Consider the following 23,180-nt stretch of genomic DNA (forward strand, 5'->3'; position numbering starts at 1 on the left):
GTTGGCTCTTCTGGCCGGAGTAAAGGCTGCCGCTGCCCGGGCCGAGAGCAGCAGTGGGATGGAGGCAGGCAGGCAGGCAGGGAGGGAGGGAAAGAGAGAAGGAAGGCGGGAAGGAGGGAGGGAAGGAAGAAGGGAGGCAGAGAGGGAAAGAAGGAGGGAAGGAAGGAAGGAAGGAAGGAAGGAAGGAAGGAAGGAAGGAAGGAAGGAAGGAAGGAAGGAAGGAAGGAAGGAAGGAAGGAAGGAAGGAAGGAAGGAAGGAAGGAAGGAAGGAAGGAAGGAAGGAAGGAAGGAAGGAAGGAAGGAAGGAAGGAAGGAAGGAAGGAAGGAAGGAAGGAAGGAAGGAAGGAAGGAAGCCCTCGGCGCGGAGCAGGAACACTTGTGGCTGCGCGTCCGGGCCCAGCCGGGCTCCCGCAGCGCCCCCTCGCGGCGCCGCCGCCGCACGGCCCCAGTCGGGCTCGCAGCGCAGCCCCGAAAGGGCGCACGGACGGGCGGCTGCTCCTGCAGCAAAGGCGTGCTGCCGACCGGCGATTTCCTCAGGTGATGGCCACCTACCTGTGTTAACACAGCCTAGGAACGAAATGCATCACTGCCAGAGGCAGACCTGGCATACCCACTTAGCCTTGAGGCGCTCACTTGGAGACTACCAGGGCAGTAAGGGTGGCAGCGGCTGCCACTGCAGAGAAGTGCCTGGTTCTTCAGTCTGTGTGATGATCATTGCCCTTTCTGTGGAAGTTTCTCCATCTACCCAGCCTGCAGAAAAGCAGGCCCTGAAAAACTCCTTGTGCCCAGGTTGCTCATCAAGTGCAGTTTGCACTTCCTGCCACTTCTTCACGTTTCCAGGCACTCACCTCCTATGGACCCTTCTGGGCATTCCCACGGTGACCCTCAGTAACAGCTGCAACCCCTATCACCTTCGCATATTCCTTTGAAGCATAAGGTCATCTTTAGAGAAGGACACTTCCAAAACTGGGATGGAGGGATAACATCAAACTTGGTACGTGCTGGTTCCACGTCCTTGTGCAGCTTCCTTTGCCTACTGCAAAGGTGGCTGAATTCCCCAAACCATGAATAGTGCTAAAGTTACCAATCAAGACAACAGGTAGTGTAGAGAAGACTCAGAGATCTTTAGAGGTTTTTCTAAGCCTTCTGCATGGATAGTTCAGCCCAGCTAGGCTGGATACTGAGTCTTTATCCTAGTATGCCTCCAGCAGGACACTTAGGACTGCAAGAGGTCCCCCATAGCTTCTGTACTGCAGATGACCAAGAGAGTTTGAAGATCTGGTCCAAGAAGAGGGTTGTAGTTCATCAACTATTTCTGTCATAATAGGTAAGAAAGGAATTTTTTTTTTTTGGTTTGACAATAATGGCCCTTGTAATTTCTAACTGTTTATCAACAAAGAGAAACTTTTAAAACGATAGTCAGTGTTAGCTTTTATTGTCTCTATCAATCCTGTGTATAACAGACCTCAAACAAGCGTGGGTCCAAGGTCAGTTTGTGATGCACAAACACAGTCTGAGCTGAGACTGCTCTGCTATGCCACAGAAAAATAGCTTGTTACAGCCTCAGTGGCTCATTAATAGAAGGAGGAGAAAGAGATCAAAGACACCCCTTTTCCCAGACACCTCCTGGCTCACCCTTTAGAGGGGATGGCAAAGGCGCTTTAAGCAAAGCTCATCCTCTCTGAACTCCTCCTGTGCTGAGCCAGTGCCTGCACACATCTGTGGGTGATGCCCACACACCAGCCAAACCAAGGCTCTTGCCCTGCTCCACACTCTGTGGGGTGGTTCACCAGTGCTGGTGGGCAGACATTGTGTCTGGAAATACAACAAGGGAGGCAGCCAGAAGGAAATGGAACCCCACACTGTACCTTGCTGGATAGATTGCTGCCTGCCTGAAGCCTCATGGTCATCCTGACGTGGGGGCCAGCTCAAGGCAGCACTGCCTGGGGCTGCCTGCACCTTGTCCAAATGCCAAGGGCTGCAAAAGCAAGTGCAGCCCCAGCGAGACTGTGGTATAGGGCCATGCCCCATGGTAAGGGAATGCAGGTGTAGGAATGTCAGGGGTGTGTTTCTGGGCTGAAGAGCCCAGGGCTGATTTCAGTGCAGAAACGCCCATGGGGAGAAGCCTTGCAAAAAACAGTGAAGCAGGGAGCAGGGCTGTGAGGCCCAGGCCAAAATGTGGGCAGGAGGAACACACTACCCTTCTGGTCTGGCATGGCTCTTCTGTACCATGCAGTCAAGATCCAGGCTCTTTCCCTATCCAGAGCCTATTGTGTATTTCTTATTTTGCAGCTTTTTAAGAGAAGGTTGTCACCCTTTCATATGTTCGTATTAATTTTTTTTAATACTTTTTGCAGCAATGTTTCTCATCAACAGACACGCCCTATAACATTTGTCATGGAGTTCATCCTGCTCTTGAAATACTTATTTACTCCAAAAATACGTAAAGAAACCTATATTTGTCCCTGCTGCTTTTTTTCAGTGTGTACCTGCCATGTGGGGAGGTGGAATTTAAACCTTCAGAAGGACCAAACCAAGGCCATGCTTTTTTTAAAAAACATTATCTTATTCACCAAAAAGAGGGGCAGAGAAAGGCAGGATGGGCTTTGATCATGCCTAATTATGGAGCATAATATTGGACACAAGGATACAATATTGTCATGGGTGCTTTTTTTCCTGCCCAGAAAAACAAAATTCTCCTTAAAGAAACAGCTGTGTCCTGCCTGCGGCCTGCAGAAGAATGGCATTAGTCACGTGCAGTCCAACACGTAGCACAATTGTAAAGTTCTCTCTATGAGACTGACAGGAGCTATTCACATCGGCCCCCTCCACCATCTGCCTGAATGGCAGGCTGTGGGGTAGCAGCAGCCCCCCCGTGCTGTCTCTGCACAGCCTCAACACTTACTGCCTGCTCAAAGTCTGTCCCCAAGTGCAGAAAATCAGGGGCTGAAAGCAAAGAGAGGATGTCACTCAGGTCAAAGCAGACTGTCAAGAGGAAAAAAAAAAAAAAGAAAAAAAGGAGAGCGGGGAAAGAGTCAAAGCTTCATATGCTGGAGTGCTAGGCTGCTGTTTTCCTGGGAGCAGAGGTGTTAGTTTCAACAAGAAGATGTGGAGGGTGAGGAAAAGGGACAACTGGATAGCATGAGAAGGGAGAGAAATTCCATATTCTCTTTCCCTGAGCCTAGAGAACTCAGCTCTGGGGCAGGACCAGGCTGTGTGAGTGTCAGTGCCAGGGAGAGATGTCCCTGCTGCTGTCTGCAGTGCCTGCGTGCTGGGGTGCAGGAAGGGATGCAAAGGCGTTTGGCTGCACCCCTATGCACACACTGTCAGACATGAACAGTTCAAGTGAACATGCAGGCCCTGGAATGGACAAGCTTCCATCCCAGGCTGGGGCCAGGCTCTAAGCCAGTTTGGGAACCTGAGTGCCATCAGTACCATACCACCTTTCTCCCTCATCCCTCTCCCCTCCACACACTTTGAAGGTCACACTAGATGGAGGGAGATTAATTTTTATTCTATGACCTGATTTCCCTTCTCATTTACAGACAGTGACATTTTTCCTCATGACAGAAATTCCTGCTATCAGTTCCTGAGGTGCGTGGCTCGGAATTACTGCAATCCTTTCCTCTCCCATTGCATCACCTTTAAGGTCACCCAGTTCTTGCAGTATGATGTTAAATAACATCTTCCATTTTTATGCCATCAGTGCATCATTAACATCTTTCCACTTCAGTCACTGTCAACATGCAATCTAAAATCAGGATCCCCAAGGAAGAGCTTTAGTGGTCTTCCTCCATCCCAATACTACTCCTCTCCTCTCTTCTGGTTTCACCATGAATCATCACTACCTCCCCTCAGGTTCTTGGCTCTCCTTCTCAAGTGTGAAGACAAAGCAGAGGCTTAGGAGGCAGCAGGTGAGTGAAAACAGATCCTGCAACTGAATTATCTTTGCTTTTAACTGCCCATAGTGGATTGGACAAAGAAAACTAACAATTCACATGTGGCCCATCTGAGATGTTCTAGCTAACTGTCTGACATTTCAAAACAGTTGGAGTCCCATTTTCTCTTTGCTTCAAAGTCCACATCCATTAGGCTCAACAAAGAGTAACAGGACTGTTACCTAAATGGGCAAAAAAAGCTTAAAAAATTATAAAAAAATGGAAATTTATTTTTCACCTCTCCTCCTCTGTGTCATCTCTGTACTGCTCAGTTGTTCACTGAGCTGCCTTTTGCTCTACCAGCATGATTTAGGTGTTCCTCTCTTTGAAATGCTCGTGGCACTTATGGGGAGGGATCCCTACCCTGGGTAATGGTGTGCATTTTGGTTAGGGGGTGTGCTCACATGGCCCCAGATAACCTAATGCTGGAATACCTTTGCTGAATGGGCCCCTCAGCCTGGAAATAAACTCCATCAGATTTTGGTGTAGAAGCGACTAAAAGTCGGCATTGCTTACAATTAGTGACACTTTAAAAAAAAATTCAGGTATTTTTGTGCAAGAAAACATTCTTTCTTCTCTTCTTCATTTAGTCTCAAAGGAAATACTTCATTTTAGGAGAGGCCTGGCTGCAATTTTCAAGTGAATGGATTTATTCTTGTGCTTTACTTAAAAAAAGGAGTAAGAAAACTTTACATACCAAAAATTCCCAAGAAGACAGCTGTCAGGAGGTGACATGTCGGATATGAAGTAGCTCTCCAGCTGGTCCCTGTCTGCATGCTGGGAAGGCATGTGGAGACATTTTTTCAATTGCTGTACTAGTTTGACATGTTCACAGTGGAAAATGATGTATCATTCTTGAGCTTTTGCTTGGTGGACACTTCAAAGTGCATTGGATCCTCATAGAGGAGTGCCCTATTGTTAATTGTTCCTTTCACATGTACATTGGGATGAACATGGCGAGAGCAGCGAGGAACAAAAGGGCTCCGGTGGCCTCTTAGAGAAAACCCCGTGCAGCTCAACCTGAGTCTGACCTTGAAAGGGTGGGTTGCTCTGGTTTTTAAATCCTGCTTGCTGGTTCATTCCCCTCTGGCACCCCACTGTTACCAGCTGCAGGGGAATGGGATGGCAGAGCAGCGAGCAGAACAAGGTGTGGGGACCTCCCCCACCCCTGCCATGTGGTGCCCAAAGAGCCTCACCCTGCACGAGCATCCTTCTGGGAAAAGATTGGCACGGCTGTAGTGTAGGAGCTTGGAAAGGGCTTCTGCAGTGAGTGTATTGGAGGTGCTTGTTGTTATCCCCCAATAAGCAGGCAAGTCACATCCACCCTCCTCAATCCAACCAGCCCTCAGGCCCAGAGCACAGCTCAGGGTTCTGGGGCTCCCATGATTGGACATAGGTCTCATAATACACGGCATGAGTTTCCCAGGTCTCTGAGGACATAGTTCATTAATATCCTGAGATAGTCTTTGATTCCCAGGTACTTGTCACATTTCTCTCTCTCTATCTCTCCCTTTTTCTGCCTTGGGAAACTAACTACTTCTAGTGGGAGACTTCACCATGAAATGTGGTATCCTAGGCTGGGTTTGAAAACTCAAGCACAGGAGGCAGATTATTCCTGCAAAGAGAGACATGATGTCTTGGTGTGCATCTCTTTCAGTGAGCTAGACAAAACCTCTCTCTGTAGCCCCAGCTGCACAGAAGTGTCTGTGCAGGCCACATAGACACTAGGAGGAGAGAGGCATACCTGCAAGTAGCAAATCAGCCACTGTGTTACAGCCCACCTTCATGCCAACAGCTCTGCAGCGAATTCTGCTGCAGGATGTCCTGATCCCAGGGTCTCCCTAGACCAGAAACACCTCAGCCTGGGCACCACCACATGTGGCTCAGGCCAGACTGAGAGAAAAGGTGTGAATAGGGATAAGCCACCAATGCAGGGTTCCTGAAGAGTCATCCCTGAGGTCTGTGCCCAGACTTTCATATAATGGCACAGTCTGGATCTTGGCTTCCTCTGATGAAAATTGGATAAACAGAAATAAATTAAAATAACCGTCAGTAAAATACTTGTAAAATGTGGCTGTTTTCATCCCTCAGTGCTCAGGCCTTTGATGCCTCACGTCAGTAAAGCAGATTTTACTTCCAAAATGACTTGGACTTCAGTCCCTGCTTTCCTCAGCACACATCTGTGTTTGGTTCAGAGCTGGCAGTATTTCCCTGATGATGGGTGCACAGGTCCTGTGCCCCTATCCAGTCTTCCCATCCCCCAAAGTTCTGGGGACTGGACAGCACCAGCAAAGCTTCTTCAGCTGTGGGAGGCAGTGGGTGCTGGCTGGCATACAGGCTGCTGCCAGCTCTGTATCATCAGTGCACACCAAGGGCAGCTCTTCTGCTCTCCTTTTCCTCCAGCTCTAGGTTACACTGTGCTTTTAAGCAATTGTCACCCCTTAGGGACAAGCCTTCGAGAAGGCAGAGGGCTCGCATAACTCTGGATCAGTAAAGGAAGCAGCTCAATTAGCATTTCACACGCCTTTTCTTCCCTCTCTTCTTACCTTCCCTGCAGCGGGCATGCTTTCCCCTTAAAGGATTGTCCTGTTTCTGCTCCTTGCCAGCGTTGGCAGGGTGACAGTAGTCGAGTGTGCAAACTTGTGCTATTGTCCCCAGGCCAGGGGGAGTCATGGAGACCCACTAATATGACACAGGAAAATGTTTGCTGATGGCAATTCTATGGGCTTTGTCTAACTCTTTCTCCATCATGACGACTCGATTTAAGTCTCTAACTGTTTGACTACAGATGCAAGAGTACTATCCAACTCCATCCTTTTGTTCGGGTAGTTTGAATGGGTAATTCAGCTTTTGTGTAACTCAATTGAGGGGGCAAACATAAAGACAAGATTCTTGAGCGCTCAAGCTCCCTTTCCATGGATATCTGCACATCTCTTTAGAGATTTGTTCCTTTCCTACCTTTCTCTGACATCATCCTCCCCTTAAAAAAAAAAAAAAAAAAAAAAAAAAAAAAAAAAGCTCTGATGGGGAACGGTTAAAAGTAGGCTAGTCCAGTCCCCCGTATTATATTGTCCTGTGCCAATGAAGCATGTTTAGTATCAGCCCCCAGAGAGCTTTGGAGAATGCAGAGAAAGGGTTGTCTAAACTTTCCTAACTGATCTTCAGCATTTTTGCTTTGGGTTGTGTAATTTTTAAATGAAAGGTTTCCATCGGGGTGAAGAGGATAGGGAGAGTGGTAGAAATCATGGGGAAATGATTGTATTTATTAGCTGTCTTTCTGCGGCTGTCCCCATGGAGACAATTTGTGATGGCAAAGAATGCAAGGAGGGGAGGCTGATGCCTGATTGGGATGCTTTGTATTTGGCAAAGTGGCTTCTGATTGGCCTGGGAGAGCCCCGAACTCGCTGGAGTCGATATTCATTCAGCTTGCTCAAGTGCTTGCTAAACTACATCCAAACACTGGCGGGCCCAGGCTGCCTCCGCCGAGGTTGGCGGTGTGTAACCTGCCTAACGAGATTAGCGGGGAAGGGGCTCTCTCTCTCTCTCTCTCCACTCTGCAGCGACGCAGCCGCCAGCACCGGTGAGAAAAGCTGCCGCACGCCGGGTGAGTGTCCGTGCTCGCTCCCAGGGCGGCCACCCCGGCTTCTGTCCACCTCAGCGCTCCCTAACAAGATTAGGCGCTGAGCTGGCTGGCACTTGTGAGCCGGTCCCCGTGCCGCTGTGCGCTGGGGCAGCCGTGCGGGCGGTGGGCTGCGGGCACGCGTCCGTTCCCACTGCAGTTTTCCTGCATGGAAGCGAGCTGACGAACAACTTGTTTGCGTGGCTGAGAAGTTTGACATGTCCCCCTACCCTCCCTCCATTTGGTTAGTGCTGTTTGAACCAAAGCTTCTTGCTCAAAAGTTTGCCTGTCATGTTTCGCAGGTTTGCCAAGGTTTGTCTGAAGAAGGATTATAAACTTTTCATGGGAAACTCTGCACGGTGCATTCAGTGAGATGGCATCGGACAGCGAGGTAAAAACTCTACTGAACTTCGTTAACCTGGCTTCGAGCGACATCAAAGCGGCTCTGGATAAATCAGCTCCTTGTCGCCGGTCGGTTGACCACAGAAAATATTTGCAGAAGCAGCTCAAGCGGTTTTCTCAGAAGTACTCGCGGATCCCACGGTGTCACCCCAGCAAACCCCCCGAGTGCGGCTGGCGCCGGGGGGCAGAGGACCGGGCCCGCGGCCCCCAGCCCGAGGCACCTGACCCCAGCCCCCACGGCGGGGCTGCCGCCGAGAAGGTGATGCAGGCAGCCGAGGCAGAGGAGAGCCTCACCGGGGAAGGGGTTTTGCAGGAACAAAAACCCGAGCCTGCCCGACCGGACCAGGTGCCCATGAGGAAGCGACAGCTCCCCGCGTCCTTCTGGGAAGAACCACGGCCGGCCCAGAGCCTGACGGCCAGAGCCTTTCCTGCCAGCCCCGAGGGGCTCCAAGCCCCCAGAGACCCTCCTCCCTATGAGGGGAAGAAAAGCAAAAGGAGCCCAGACGCCGCTGGCCCGGAGAGCCCCCCTGACAGCGCACCACATGCCGGGGAGAAGGACCCCGCCGGGGCCCTCTCGGGCCGAGTGGGTGCTTGGACCTGCTGCCCCTTCCCCTGCCCCGGGCCGGGCGTGTACCAGCCCCCGGGCGCGCTGACCCCGCCGCCCTTCCCGGGGCTGGGGCTGTGGAGGAAGAGTGCGGCCACGCTGCCGGCGGAGGTGCCGCACTTCTGCAAGGAGGCCGATGGCCCGGGGCAGAAACTCTACAGGCCCATGGTTCTGAAACCCATCCCCACCAAGCCCGCCATCCCCCCACCCATCTTCAATGTTTTTGGCTATCTTTAGCGGGGCGGGTGTGGGAGTCATGCCGAACACGACAGCCCCTAAGGGGGGATTTGAAACGCCCGGTCAGCCTTCGGGCGTGAGCTGCTGGCAGCGCGGAGCGGCGGGCCAAGAGGGCCGGTGATCACACCCTCTGCCTCGTGGGCGGGCTGGAGGGAATTAGTAACTGCTGGGAAGGTACTTGGGCTGCACTCTCCCCTCCGTGCACGGGGGTAACTTGGGAATAAACCCTGCGAAGCCGGTGGCATGCAGCATGAGGCACACCAGGTCTCTTTCATCGATGGGCATTGTCTGAGCCGCGGCGAGCGGGGCTTCGGGCCATTCGTAGCTGCACTTGTAACACCTAGGAGACCTCCTCCACGTGGGAACATCTTTCTGGGCCCTGCCCTGCGGCAGCAGCAGTGAAATGAAACGAATTAAACGCATTCAAAGAGTTTTCGTACTTTAAAGTAATTCCAGAGAAGTCAAAGATATTCAGGTCATTTCGTTTTGCATGCAAGAGACTGGAAGGATGGTTTTTGGTATAGAAACCACTTGTAATTGATTTAAACTGTTGTTGTATGTAAATACTGAGAGAATTAAAAAAATAATAAGGGAAGAAAGAAGGTAACTTTATTTTGGTGATTCTGCAAATGCAGTCTGTTTAGTTCCGCCCCAGTGGGTAGACACGGGTTTGATTTGCAGCTGGTGGGGAGATATGAGGGCTGAAATCTCTGCCTATTCAGATTGCTATAAATCAGAAGTAATTCTTCTGGGGCTAGGATATTAGCTAGTGCTAAGCTGGTGCAAATGGAAGGGGGGTGAATTTCCACACCAGGAATTGCTCTGCATCAACAGAATAAATGAGGAATTGTTTTAGTTTAATACAAAACCATTATGTGTGATGGAAGAAAAAAAGGAAAGAACAGACTGCCTTGATTTCTGGTTGAGAGACATCTTTTATTTTGCCTGATTTTACGATGTTATCACAAGACCTGGTTGTAAATGTTTTGCCTAGTATTTTCCTAATTTTTTTAAAACAAATTGGCATTGAAGAATTTATTAGGAAGTGTTTTTAAGTTAGGTTTCTCTAAACCCATGGAGAAAGTGGTGCTAAGGCACGGAACATGAGATATGAGAGGTTTAATATTTCAGGCTTATGTATCTATTTAGTTGTACTGGAGTAAATCACTGAAGTCAAGAGAAATGTATTTTGTGAGGAAAAAGGGCCAAGGAATGGACACACATGACCTCCCAAGGTCTAAACCTGCTGTTGCTGAAGCTAATGGGAACTTCTCCCAGAACTCAATAAAAAATGGTCTTGACTGGTTTGGTCTCTGACTAGCATAGCTCTCTATGACTCCTGATATCTCTACAAGGGGAAAACCAGAAAACACTTAATTTGACTGCATTGCAGTAATTTAAAAAGTATAATCTGAAGCAATTGTAGAGTATCATTTTGTCTCTTTTGATGGCTTTGTTATTATATAACCAGGTTGCAACTTTTATTAGGATATGAATACCACTGGGATTAGCTCAGTTGGTTAGAACCTGGTGCTAATAAAGCCAAAGTTGTGGATTTGATCCCTTATGGGCCATTCACTTAAGAGTTGGATTTGATGATCCTTGTGGGTCCCTTTCAACTTAAAATATTCTGTGATTCTACTCTCAGGCTAAAAGTGGTTTACTCTTTCCCCAAGCCTCACATATCCAACCAATGTTCACATTGGAAACAATGTCTGTAATGTGTTTGTAGTGCAGGCGAACAGTAGAAATAGAGATGGCTTTCATTGCTTTCTCCCTGCTATGGCACTGGATATGTATCAAGCCAGTATAGACTATACCTGTAGGAAAGAGAGCAGGAAATGTCTTTGGTAGCACATACCTGTAGCTACATGTGAGGCATGATGTGCTAAAGAGCTAATCTAGGGCTTAAAGGTGTCAGGTTAGCTCTTGATCCAGAAGTGAAGATAGGAACATACTTAGGTGCCTTTCCCTTTTTCGGAAAAAAAAAAATCCATGAGGGAACTCTGTCCGTCTCCAGAAGGAGAGTAACAGAAACCAGAGCCATTGAAGTTAAAGGTAGGAGGACAAGGGCTTTTAATTTACAGACCTGTAGGCAGGGATTTTTTTTACATGAGAATGGAGGGCTTTTCTCACATCAATAGCTCTGTGTCATGTAATCCAGATGCAGCCAGATGCTGAAACTGAGTTCAGTGCCATCAATGCAGAGCAGCCTCCTTGGTATTGGTCTGGATGTCCATCTGGGTGGCCAGATGGAAGTAGTCATGGAATGAACTACTGGTATTGCAGTAGTTACTGTGCTCAAGTGCTCCTTAGGGAAATTTCAAAGTACTGTGGACCACACCAGAATAAGGATTTCTATAAAATTAAAATACTTGGCAAAGTGGATAGCCTCTGTATAAATTTTATTTCTGAAGAAATCCAGAGAAAGAAGAGAGTTAAAACCAAGTTTCTGTCTTTTGAATATGAAATTCCTAGTTTTCTTTTTTTTCCTTCTTTTAAACTCTTTTCCATTTGAATGTATATTGCTGCACATTTTCCATGTAGTAGAATAGTGTGTTTTAAAGTTATGATGAAGGATTGAAACAGACCATTCTAAATGACCTCTGTCTCAAATATCTATGCTTCTACACTCAGATTTAAACTAGTGTTACTTTTTCAAAATCCTTTGTGACATGGAAGTTCCCCCCACCCCAGCCCAAGGCAGGCAGTGGCTCTTGCTGGGGCTTTGAACTGGAGCAGCAGTGAAGTAAAACACAAACGAACAGAAGACAATTGTTAAGTATATTCAAAATCCCTGAATGGGGATGTGTGAGACTTTCCAAAAGGTTTGCAAATAATAGCAACTCTGCCTCCTCTCTAGCAATGCTTATTGTTCTCTCATCCCTGAAGTTAACAACAGAATTATTAATTGTTCAAGCTTGGATAGATTCAGAATTTTCCTGGATATTTTTGTGTTTGTCTGGTTGATGGTTGATGTTACTGTTCAGGACAGATGATAGTCCTTAAGAATCTACTTGTTTATTCATACTTTGAAAGATGGAAATATAACATTTGAGAGCTGCTATTTACTAGAACAGCGCAGATTTCAATTTTTAAAAACACAATAGCTTTTATAAATAATGGGAAGGGGGAGGTAAATGAAAAAACTTTCATACAAAATGAAATAAAAAAAATGCAAAAGTGCACAAGAACATCCAGTGAATTGCACATGTTGCAGTGAAAAAAAGTACAGTAACTAGGTAATGAAATATTCCTAGAACATTTAACATAAAGTTGTTGTCTCTGGAGGAGTCTATCACACCAAGTGAAACAAGCTGCTTTACCTTGCACTAGAATTACTGATCTGCTTACAAAGCCTGGCTTGCCTCGGTTTTGGAGCATTTTTCTTTTCACAGTAACTTGTAGATAGATGCATTAAAGGCACATTGAATTTGCAGATTCAGTATTGTGCACAAAATAGTATGTCAGTGACTGGAGTGGAGAGGTTGTGGGCTCCATTTCAGTGCAAATAAACGTAAACTGAGTGTGTGAAGGTTTGCTTTAAAGATTAAGCAGAAAGGACTTAATAACATTGTAATTACCAGACTTCCCCTCTTACAGGTAGACTTTTCTCACCTCAGTTTCTGTGCACAGCATGCACTTATCCTTCCCACAGCTGTGTTATGTTCCCATCAGACCAGTGCTGTCTGGCTCAGTGACTTCTGCTCAGGACAGATCTTTGGCAGCAATCAGGACATGGGTCTCCCAGTAGAAATGAAGGTCTCTTGGTTGAAAGAAGAAATGTGCTGTCCTTATTTATCCCATTCAAACCCAGTTTCAGCTTCTCCAAGGACATAAAAAGACATAGCTATTTGCTTGACTTTTGTGGACACAAAAATGTTGGCTCAGGGGAAATTCCCAGTTTGGGAAACTTATGAAATCCCACCTCTAGAGTTATACATGTACTTGGTGATTGTGAACCCTTCTACCTGCCAGGGTCTCCAGGGCTGTCACTGCACACCAAACTCTGAAGTGGTCTCCACCAAGCTCTGTCTGTATCCACCATCCCCTACAACTCTGCTGTGTTATGCTTACTTGATTTCAAGGACTTTTGATTTCTGTCAGTGTAAGACCCAAACTTTTGTTGTTCGGCCCCAGAAAGTGAGAGATGCATGAACTACAGTGATTTTCTGTCTCTCCAGGTACTGCTTACCAAAACAGGGCCTTCACTGGCAGAACTGATACAGTGATTTCTTGTTCCCCATGCTTTTCTATCCACCCAGTATTTTCCTATCCTGAATCAATTCCCTGTTCACACTGCAGGAGGCAAATGAATAGATCCTAAACTGGTAGTAAAGGAAGTTAGTGGATTAAACTTCACCAGTGGAGGAATCTCACCTGAATTTCCAAAGCTTTACAAGAAGATCAGTGTTCAGTGTGCATTGAAACTCTGTTGGTTTTTCAATTTTTGCATAAAGGGGGCAGCAATGGACAGAGTAAGCAATTCTGTAACCAGTCCTTTTTCTGCTCACATCCTGTCCCACAAGTGATGAACAGATTTCACACAAAGTCATCACAGTCTGTGTGCCCAGGCAGATTGTATAACTTGTATTTGTGCAACACACTTTAGTCCTGTGTTAAGGTATAAAACTTCACACAAATAAAATGCAGTGCAATGTGTTTTCCGTACTTAGGTTTCTATCATATTCCATGGATGCTATGTGGACCAACAAACTAAACCAGATCTGTAAGGTCTCTGGTTGGGACTCCAAGCAGACTATGGTGCACAGCTCCTCTATCACCTAAGGTAAGGAGTGTGCTTCTAGCATAAGATCTTCCATTCTTTCTTACATGCCTAGTGAGGAATAAAGCACTCATCAAAGCAGCTCATCAAGTCATACTTGTGAAGTGATCTGTAGTCACTGCCAATAACTGTCCATGGTCTCCTTGGCCTCCCCAGCAGTGAGGGAATGTGACTTGTTAAGAACTTCAATAAAAGAATTTCACGGACAATTATAGTGGTTCAGCAGATAGATGGCGACTTGTTAAGCTGCCATAAATCAGTTGTGGATCTGAGCTGTAAATAGGTGACCTAATTTTCAAAGAAGCTGAGATAATAACTTTCATCAGTGTAAAAGGAAGCTAACAGATACTTCAAACTTCCAAAGTCAGAAAATCCAGGGCTAAATTCTGAGAATTTTTTTCTGCTTCAGTAATATCTGATACTGAATATGATTTCCCTGGTTTAAGTGGAACAACACCTGGTGCAAGCAACTTGGCATGTTTAGGCAGCTGAATAAGGATTTGGAAACTTAATTCTGGGTATTAATTTCCATAAATTTTGCAGTTTGAATTCAATAATTTTAAAATAATTTCTCTTACTTTCAATCATGGTATTGTTACAGCCACAGAGGTCCAAGGACGTCAGAGAGGCTGGGTTTTGTAGAGATAAGATCTTCTGGGGGAGAAAGAGAATAAGTTGGTTCAGCAGTGTTGCCTCTCTCCTTCACATCACTCTCTGTTCCTGCTCCTCTAGGGCTTTGTTCTGTTCTGACACCAGATCCATGAAAGCATAAACCTACTGTTTACAGTGCAGCTACTTCTAATTTACACCAAAAAAAAAAAAAACACCCCAAAACCCCACCAAAAAAAAACCCCCAAAAAAACCCACCAAAAAAAAAAAACCCACCAAAAAAAAAAAAAAAAAAAGTGAAAAAAGAGCTTGGGTTGCTTTCAAATCCCCAGTCTAAGAAATTCTCTCAAGCAAAATTTCACTTCCTATTGCAAATACAATACAGAATGAACTGTATTCACTATGTGCAAATATATTTCGTCCATCCTGCTTAAATAAACTGACTTTTAAAGGATTCACCATTTCTGGATTTTAGTCTATTAAAGAGTTCTGAGATTTGAAGGTTCAGAAATCAAGTACTCAATAAGAAAGGTACAAAAACTGAAGTAAAATGTTAGCAAGGCGGTGTCAAAATATCAGAGAATTAGCAACCAACACACTTAGCAGAAATCCAAACAATAGAATAGAAACTGTAATATAAATTTCAGTCAGTGAAGGTAATGTGATTGTTTTCCCAAATACATTGATTCTTGACAAGTTCTGAGTTGTGACCATGGCAAGGATGCTGCACTCCACCACAGCTTCAGGACACTTTTGAGTTCCTCACTGATATTTGCTTCAGCACTACTCATTTGTCAGTGTTGGCTTTCCTTTCTTCTTCTTTGCAGACTAAGATCTGAGGTGAATGATATGTGTTTTCTCTTGAAAAACCTAACAGCAGTCTCCCATGTTAGCTGTCTCCTCCATTTTCTTCTCACTCATGCTTCCAAAGCACATTTCTCTTGGATTAGTCACGGCAGGCTGCTTGACCAAGTCAGCAGCAATTCCTCCCTGGCGTGCACCTGTGCCACAGTGGTGACATCGAGTGCCACACTGGGAAGCTGCTGCTTATCCCGTGTGCTTGGGGTCACTGTGAGTAATCGTGCTGTAAATACCGGATCAGTCTGTCTGGCAGAGGTAGGGTGTCAAGGAGCTTAATGCGGTTTCTTCCAACCAGGCTCCGTACCTTGATGCGGCAAAGGTGGGAAAGAGGTCGTGGAGGTTCTGAAAGACAGGTGGGTCAGAAACATGAGCAGAACAGGTTTTAGCTTGAGGGGCTTGAGCTCAGCTTGGGCAGGACAGTGTCAAGAGGGAAATGGGAGAAGAAAGAATGAAAAAAGGGTTTTTTTCTGTAATGAAGGGATAGTGTGTCTGGGATTGGTGGCAGATCATCTATTACCCATGACATGGGTAAGGATGTGGGGCTGAAGGTTGGGGTGCTGTACCCATCTCAGCCATAGCAAGAGCTTTCTAGAAGGATTTAAACAAGCCTCTTCAAAGTGTTCAGCCTTTCCACTGAAAATAAATGCAATAGGTACCAAATCTAGCTTGGTGCCACAAAACTGATTCTGATAATATCTATGAAAGACTTTTTCCTGAGGGAAAGGATATTAGGAGAGTGGAACATTAATAAAGGCTTTAAAGGCCTTTGCTAGGCTGCTATGGAGATAGCTGTGCTGCCACCTGTCCTGATCTGACTGAACCCCAGCTACATCCAAATGGACCTTTCTGCACTGCTGTGCTCATTCCCGGTGGGTCAGGTGGATGGCTGGTGTGCATTTCACACCACAGGACCAGTGACACCTCAGAAATTTCTGACCCTCATACCTGGTCAGTCACAGCAGGGAAATCCTTTCAAGTTCATGGGATGAATACTAAGAGGAGATGGAGACTGAGGTTTTGAAAGCCAGCAGTGGGACTATTTGTGCCAGATTCTTTTCTGGAAGACCATACCTGCTTTTTCTTTAATGACAGCCCAGTCCTCATAGCTGTCAATATGCTCCTTGAGCCGGGAACAGAGCTGCACATTACCCACATAATCCAGAAGAATATCGATGATCGGCCCGGCCCAGCGACTTATCTCTGGAGTAGACACCATTTCACAGAACTTCAGGGAAAAACAGATTGGCTACTATCAGTGGGACACAAATGCACTTGTGGAAACAGCAATTGCAATAGCCCTGACAGCTTTGATGGTGCCTCCCTTCTACCAGCTGTGAAGGGAATCATCAGTTTCCTTCAGAAAACTTCGACTAAGGCCTGTGCTTTTCCAGCTGAGGGTAGAACCCCCTCTTTGCATTTACAGGGATGACACAAATCCCTGGTGAAGTCCTAGCTCTGGAGCATGGAATAATGCTGAATTTTTTACAAGTCCTAAGATCCTACTTCCATGGAAATGCAAGGGTAGAGGAACTTTGCCCCAAGCTAGTCAGGGGCTGCTGAAAGGTCCATGCAGTCTAGGGCCCTGTGACTGGCATGCTGGGTCCTTTCCCTTCTTGGGTGTGGCTCCGTGGGGCAAAGAGGAATCTTGGGGAAAGAGGGAGATTCAGAAGAGTGCAGCATCTCCTGCTTCTTGTGAACCTGCCAGTATCTGCAGCTTTGGGGGACCAAAGATCTTACTAGAAACCAGTCTGGAGAAATCTCTGCACAGATGAATCAGAGATCTTCATGTGAGAGCTGTCCTCGGCCTAAAAGAGGGGTGCCTTTCTTACTCAGTCCTGGATCATGCAAATTTTCCATTGTCTCCAGTGTAAGCTCCAGAGTACCCAAATCCATTGCATGGAGGGCTTCTTATGGACATACTGAAGAAGAGACTTAAGGACCTGACTTTAAGCAGTCTCATTTTAAAAAAATCTGCCCACTTTAATCTAAATATGTATATTATACCAGTTTCATCTGTCTCTCTTAGGGTTCTGCATAAATGAAGATATCTGTGGGTGTAATCTGCATGCAAGCAATCAGGAAGTTTAACATGAATTAAATCATGCTGTGTGGATAAGAAGTCAGGTACATGGCCAAACCCTATTGAATGATGGTGGCTGAAGCACCATCCATCAACGTAATTGTTCAGAGTGTCTGCAAACACCTTCTAAGCCCGCACCAAACAGGAAAGAAAATGCACCAGCTTAAAGCTCCCTCAGTTTAAATTCCTGTAACTAGATGAAATTTGATTATTCATGCATGAGTCCTAACTCAAAATCATTAAACTCTTGTGTGGATACTCTTATTCAGAAGTAAAATTATATTAGTTCACCTAGTAAAATAGAGCTGCGGAAAATAAGGTTGTTTTGTTCAAGGTGAGAGCATTCACAGAGGTGTTTACTACTCTTCTGACTCTTATTTTTCACTGAACATCACCATGTAATGTTTCCCAGGACAACTAGAGACAGTAATGTCAGAAGGATCGTGGTGGACAACCCACAGTTCCCCACCTGGGCTGGTTACAGGGAGTGCAGTTTTGTTTATCTGGCTGTCACTCTCCGCTCTGTGTCACTGCCATGCAGTTCCCGTGGGAGGCACAGACTGGGCACCTGCACTACCACCTCCTTGCAGTAACTGCTTCATTAGAGTGAAATGAAGATGTGTGTAGGGCCATAAAACACTGGATCTTTCTTGCTCTCTTCTTGTCTCTAGCAGAGACCTTGCCTGCCTTTTTCTTTCTTCCCTGTTCACAAGCTCGACTTACAAAAAAAATCTTCTGGAATAAACATGTTTCAAAACACATTGCAGGAAAAGAAGCATAGCAAAATAAAGAAAAACAATGCAAAACTGCAACACCGGGCAGCGGGATTGACTAAGGGACGAAGTGGCTCTGAGCCTGCGCTCTCGACAGAAACCCGAATGCCCTCTCGTGGCAGTTCGGTCCTGCTGTCCGTCCCACCTTTCCGGGATCAACAGCAGTTCCAGAAACGTGGAGGGAGTCAGAAACCGTTTTTCTGTGTTCACTTTCTCCAGGACACATTAATTTAGTATCATCAGTGATGATTTATATTTGTACATTTTCCAAATCCAGTTGCAGTAGTTCATGGTCTTTTTAAAAATTAATAATTCAGATGTATTATCCCTATGTAATCTTACACAAGAAAATAGAAAAAGAACGTCCTTTGTGTGGAGAAGGCTGTTAGTTTCATATGATCCTCCGTATTTCAGAATATAAACCATATCATAACTACATATCATGAAGCTACCACACAAGCCTCATTTTTATTAGCCAAAATCCTAGCAGTAAAACCAAATTAAAAACAGTATTACAGGGAAGGGATTACTTTTTCTTCTGTGTGCATCTGTCCTTACTGCTTTCTCTCTGGGCACAGATAAAATTTTATATAATTTTTCTATCTCTGCCTTATGTGATGTGACCTTTAACTGTGACTCTTTTGACTAATATTTTCTTAGTCGATGGCTTCAGGTGAGATCCAGAAGGAACTGGTTTTGAGTGGCTAGGATACCACAGAGGGCTACAGATAAACCCTCTCTGCTTGTCTTGGAATCCCATCTCCCTGTTCACTCAATGGGCTACCATATCACAGATCAAGAACTAGAGATGATACATTTTATAAATTTTTCTTTGACAAAAAATACAGTATCCTGGAGGAATTTTGTAGTGACAAAGACTCTTGAGGGTAAAGCCCTGTTTGGATAAGAGATTATTGTGATGGACTCTTAAAATTCTCTCTGTAAGATTTTCTTTTTGGTTGTTTTTTTTCCCCATATATGTTACTGGAGAGTAAAGTCTTTTGGAAGACAGGACTGATAAAAAGGTCAAGATTTCCTAGGCTCTTTTAATGTTTTCCTTTATTCTTTCCACCACCAAAGAACATATGTTGGTAACCATACCTTCAGGATTCTTCTGAATCCCTCAAAGCTGCACTTAAACTAGACAGAAGCTGTTTGATTTCTTCTGTGATTCTTTGCAAAATAGAAAAACTGCCATGCTGAGATTTCATTTTTGTGTAGCATGTTGAAAGACAGCAAATTTTGGGTGGAGCATTAGGTTTTGAGATGCATTGGAAGGAGAGAACATACAGAAATCAGAAAAAAAGTATAATCTGAGATAGTGCAAAAATCCTTGAAGGGATTGAGAGTCCCATTCCAGCCCAATAAAAGCTGAGCCCAGCTGCATTTTAGAAAGGACTTCAAAGATACATGTATAAAATGTAGATATCTAAAGCCTATAAATGGCTCTGAAAATATGAAATCGTGGACCTAAATCTCCGTATCTCTTGTGAAAACATCAAATATAACTCAAATATAACTCATTCACATAGCTAATGTAATAATTTATGCTCTCTCTCCATGACTGCTTATCCGGCAGACTCAGAAATTGCAGTCGTTCACATTCACTAGTAGTTTACCCTCCCAGAGTGAAGCACTAGACTGTTTTCATGTAGCTAGTAGCTAACATTCTGTATCGGACAAAACAAATCCTACAGGGCAAGTTAAAAAAAGAAAGTTTCTACCACCCATATGCTATCATCCATATGTTTGTCAGGAAAATATGCCTCACTCCTGGGACCTCAGGTCCAGAGGAAAAGAGCATTGTAGAACTGTTGATGAGACTGTCAAGATGGCTACAATTCACTGTAAATTCAAGCTATGGCCATAGTGGTTGTTGCCTACCTTCCTGCAGTCATTGGACACAAACTTGGAATGTTTTTCTGTAAATAAAGCAGGGATAGTGGCATATTTTCTCACAAAGAAGTTGGAAAAAAAAATACACTAAAGTTGCCAAAACCCAATGGTAGATGTCCTCAAAAGTCCTGTAGGTAGACTAGGCAGTGCTTACCTGTACTACAGTTGGCTCCCTGGTCACCTGGGGATCATTAAGTCTTTCCCGCCTGTAATTTAATGCAGGGTGTGGGCCATTTCCATACTGACATTCAAAACAGGAACCTGCATCACAGCCCAGATCCAGGAGATACTTCAGCACAGAAAGGTACTTCATTGAAAACATGATGGTAGCTGGAAATGTGGTGGGATGACTTGATATGTAGGCATCAATATTTGCCCCATGGTCAAGAAGCAGTTTCATGGTCTTCAGGCAGCCATGGCGGATGGAGATGAGTAATGGGTTAATGAGGTCAACATTGGGGTTGGCTCCAGCTTGCAGCAGCAGCTCTGTGGCGTAGATATTGTTGTTAAAAACAGCAAAATAGAGTGGGGTGGTGCGTCTGTCCTCATAAAGGCAGGACCGTTCATCAGAAAGGGCAGTGTTGACCTCGTAGCCAGCATCTATCAGCTCTTCCAAGATATCGTCATTGTTGCGTTCGGCCGCCAAGTGCAGGGGGCTGATGCCACTCCGCTTGACACGGGTGCGGCTGGTCACAGGGATCAGCATGGACACAATCCTGCCAGGAGGAGACTCAGTGAGCAGCAGTGAGCTCTAGGGGTTCTACAACCCTGCAGCAAGTCAGAGCTTTATGATTGTACCTGTGAGGCAGAGCCCGCTAACTCGAGCACAGGAGCCACTCAGAGAAACCAGAGTGCAAACCTCAAACCTGTCAGCAACTCCCTGTGCACCTACCTTGCCAAAAATGAGGGTTGTGTGACCTTCCCCTTTCATGGAGGAACATATTTTTTTGAGATTTCCGATGAGTTTCTGTGATGTAATGGCAACTTCAGGGGCAGCTACAAGGAAAAGATGACAGACTGGCACTCACCCACCCTGCTGTAATTTCTTTTAGGTTCCACAGCCCAAATGGCAGATGACCAGCCAGGAACTACCAGATATTCTGCACCTTCATCATCATGCTGTGGGTAAGACTGGAGGAAACGGTGCACAACCTCCAGCCTGAGGTGCCAGGACAGAGAATTTATCTCACCTTCACAGAGTTGTCTTTACTGCTCAGCAGAGAAGGGTGCCAACACCAAGTGCTGGCAGGTCTTGTGAGTCACAGCCACAGTAATGGGCTTGACACCAGACAGGAGGTGAAACCCCATGTCTACAGGACTGAGCTAGGATAAATGATAGATTTAGTTCCCAGATACCTTCCCTATTAGATTTTGCAATTCAGTTATTACTCTGCATTGGTGCCTATCCTGTAGGCCTTCACTGTGCAGCTTTTGGCTATAGCAAATTCATGGGGCTATCGATGTCCATCCCAGATCACGGGGAGCCAAAAAGACAATTAGTAAAAGGGAGAAAAAGAAGTAAAAATATTTTCCAGGCTGGTTTCCATGTTTCACCTGAGGGAGAAAAAATGTGCAGCTGAGTCCTAAACCCTGGTAATGAGGGATTGTTATTGGGAAGCGTGATGTGGCCTTAAACACAACAACACAAATCAAGCTGCTCTAATATTTAATATGGATTTCAAATATAGGATGAACAGGAGCCCTGCAGTCATAAATCCATGCTCATTTTTATATCTGCACAGGTGTCAATGGAGCTGCATGACCAACCCTATGGGTTAAACCTTCATTTCCTGCACATAAAGTTGGGTGATATAGCCAAGGCCCTAGGTTGATTCTGCAGATATAGGCAAGTCACTTCAAGCTACTTTCACAAAGAGCCTAGGGATCATCCAGCCTGAGTCTGCCTGCTGTGTCAGGAGTTGCCCATGCTCCCTTTGTAATACCTGTGTAGAGAGGGATATCTAAAATAGGAACTTGTGTGCACTGGGAGGCCAAGCACACCTTCTCTGCCTCTTTTCCTCCCATGGAGACTACTCTACCTAGCAGTCAACAGCTCTGGTGACACACAAAGATGCAAAGCTCAGTTTCCTACCATGTAGTGTGTCTCCTTTGAAATGCTGCATATTTTCAGCTTGACTGCAATGGCTAGTCCCAACACTGGGCCCTCAAACATGTATTTACATAATGAACTAAGCCAGTAAAACCTTTGTCTGCAATGATCTTGTGATCCTGTAAATGACTGAGCCTCCAACACTCCCAGGAGCTAAAATGAGAGTTGAAGATGCATAGCATTTTACAGGATTATGTTCCTATTTACATGATGGACTGTTGATGTCTCCAAGTTACTTCAACATCTCATTTTTAAACAAAAAGGCTTTTTAAATTATGTAAATATCTTGGGAAAATAAGCACTTTTTTTTTTCTTTTCTCCAAGCAGTCACACTAATTTTCCAGCACTGTGACACTTGCCAGGGAGCAGGAGGTTTGGGTGCTGGTGAGCTGGCAACTTCCCACCCTCAGCAAATGTTCTGTAAGAGCCTAATAACAAAAAGGGCACAGAGCACTGTCAGGACACTACGCCAAGTACCAGCATTACTCATCCCATGATCAAATGTTTTGAAGATTTAAGGATCTGTTTTGTTCTTTCCCTCCAGCATGTGTGCTTCAGCCAGCTCTTCACATCTGAGTTAAAGAGGCACTGCATCATTTCTGTCTGCAAGGGGAACCTGAACCTTACTGCATGGGTGCCACGCTGTGGCTCTGCATCCAAATGCTGCAGTGTCCTAGAGCCCAGTACTGTCCCTGTACCCCATATTTATTTTGGTATGACAAGCAGGAAGCGTCAAATTTTTATCAGTTTAATTATGCAGCTTGAACCTGTGTCTCTTTCTCACCCTCCAAAGTAGGTCAGTTCAGTAATATGGTGCCTCTGAAGCATTTCCTAGAGGGAGAATGCAACTCAAGTGAAGGCAGCTAAAGCCAGACAAGTCAGACCTCATCCCATGTCTGTCACAGGGATAAGCTTCACGTACAGTTTTTAAATAGTGCCAAGATTTCCCTAATCCCTGACACCTGCTTCTGTGTTTTCTATTTGTTAGGGGTTATACGGAGGAGGAGGCAGAGCATCCTTAGTGTGAGCATGCCAAGTTTACTGACTTGTATTTACTTATTAAATCTGCCCACGTTTCTCCCCGTCTTCCCTTCCCAACATCTCAGTTCTAAGGGGGAAAGAGTTAAATGCCTGCTTATGATCGTACTACAGCTTATGAGATGACCCTTATGATTTTCAGGTCAGTATTGACAAGGTGTCATTTAAAATAAACAAACACCAAGCAACAAGAGTTGACAGTTGAGCCCTGGGACCACATTCTTGGC

At 45.5% G+C, this 23,180-nt stretch overlaps 2 protein-coding genes across 3 annotated transcripts in view; one reads left to right on the plus strand and one right to left on the minus strand.

Moving 5' to 3' along the window:
* Positions 1–7,892: 7,892 nt before the first annotated feature.
* Positions 7,893–8,800, plus strand: FAM181A (family with sequence similarity 181 member A). The gene has a single exon (XM_066186911.1). It carries the CDS (start codon positions 7,931–7,933, stop codon positions 8,798–8,800), a length of 870 nt encoding a protein of 289 aa, XP_066043008.1. The 5' UTR covers positions 7,893–7,930.
* A 5,386-nt stretch (positions 8,801–14,186) lies between these two features.
* Positions 14,187–23,180, minus strand: part of ASB2 (ankyrin repeat and SOCS box containing 2) — a 29,147-nt gene continuing 20,153 nt past the window's right edge. For both annotated transcript variants that reach the window (XM_066188718.1, XM_066188717.1), the window contains 3 exons: positions 19,960–20,521; positions 16,128–16,281; positions 14,187–15,398 (listed from right to left, as the gene is read on the minus strand). In XM_066188718.1, the coding sequence (XP_066044815.1) occupies positions 15,262–15,398; positions 16,128–16,281; positions 19,960–20,521 (853 nt within the window). In that variant the 3' untranslated portion in view covers positions 14,187–15,261. The remainder of the gene's footprint in view (positions 15,399–16,127; positions 16,282–19,959; positions 20,522–23,180) is intronic.

The sequence above is a fragment of the Chamaea fasciata genome, unplaced genomic scaffold, assembly GCF_029207755.1.
Source record: "Chamaea fasciata isolate MVZ Bird 193981 ecotype frontalis unplaced genomic scaffold, bChaFas1.0.hap1 SCAF_7, whole genome shotgun sequence".
Lineage (NCBI taxonomy): Eukaryota > Metazoa > Chordata > Aves > Passeriformes > Sylviidae > Chamaea > Chamaea fasciata.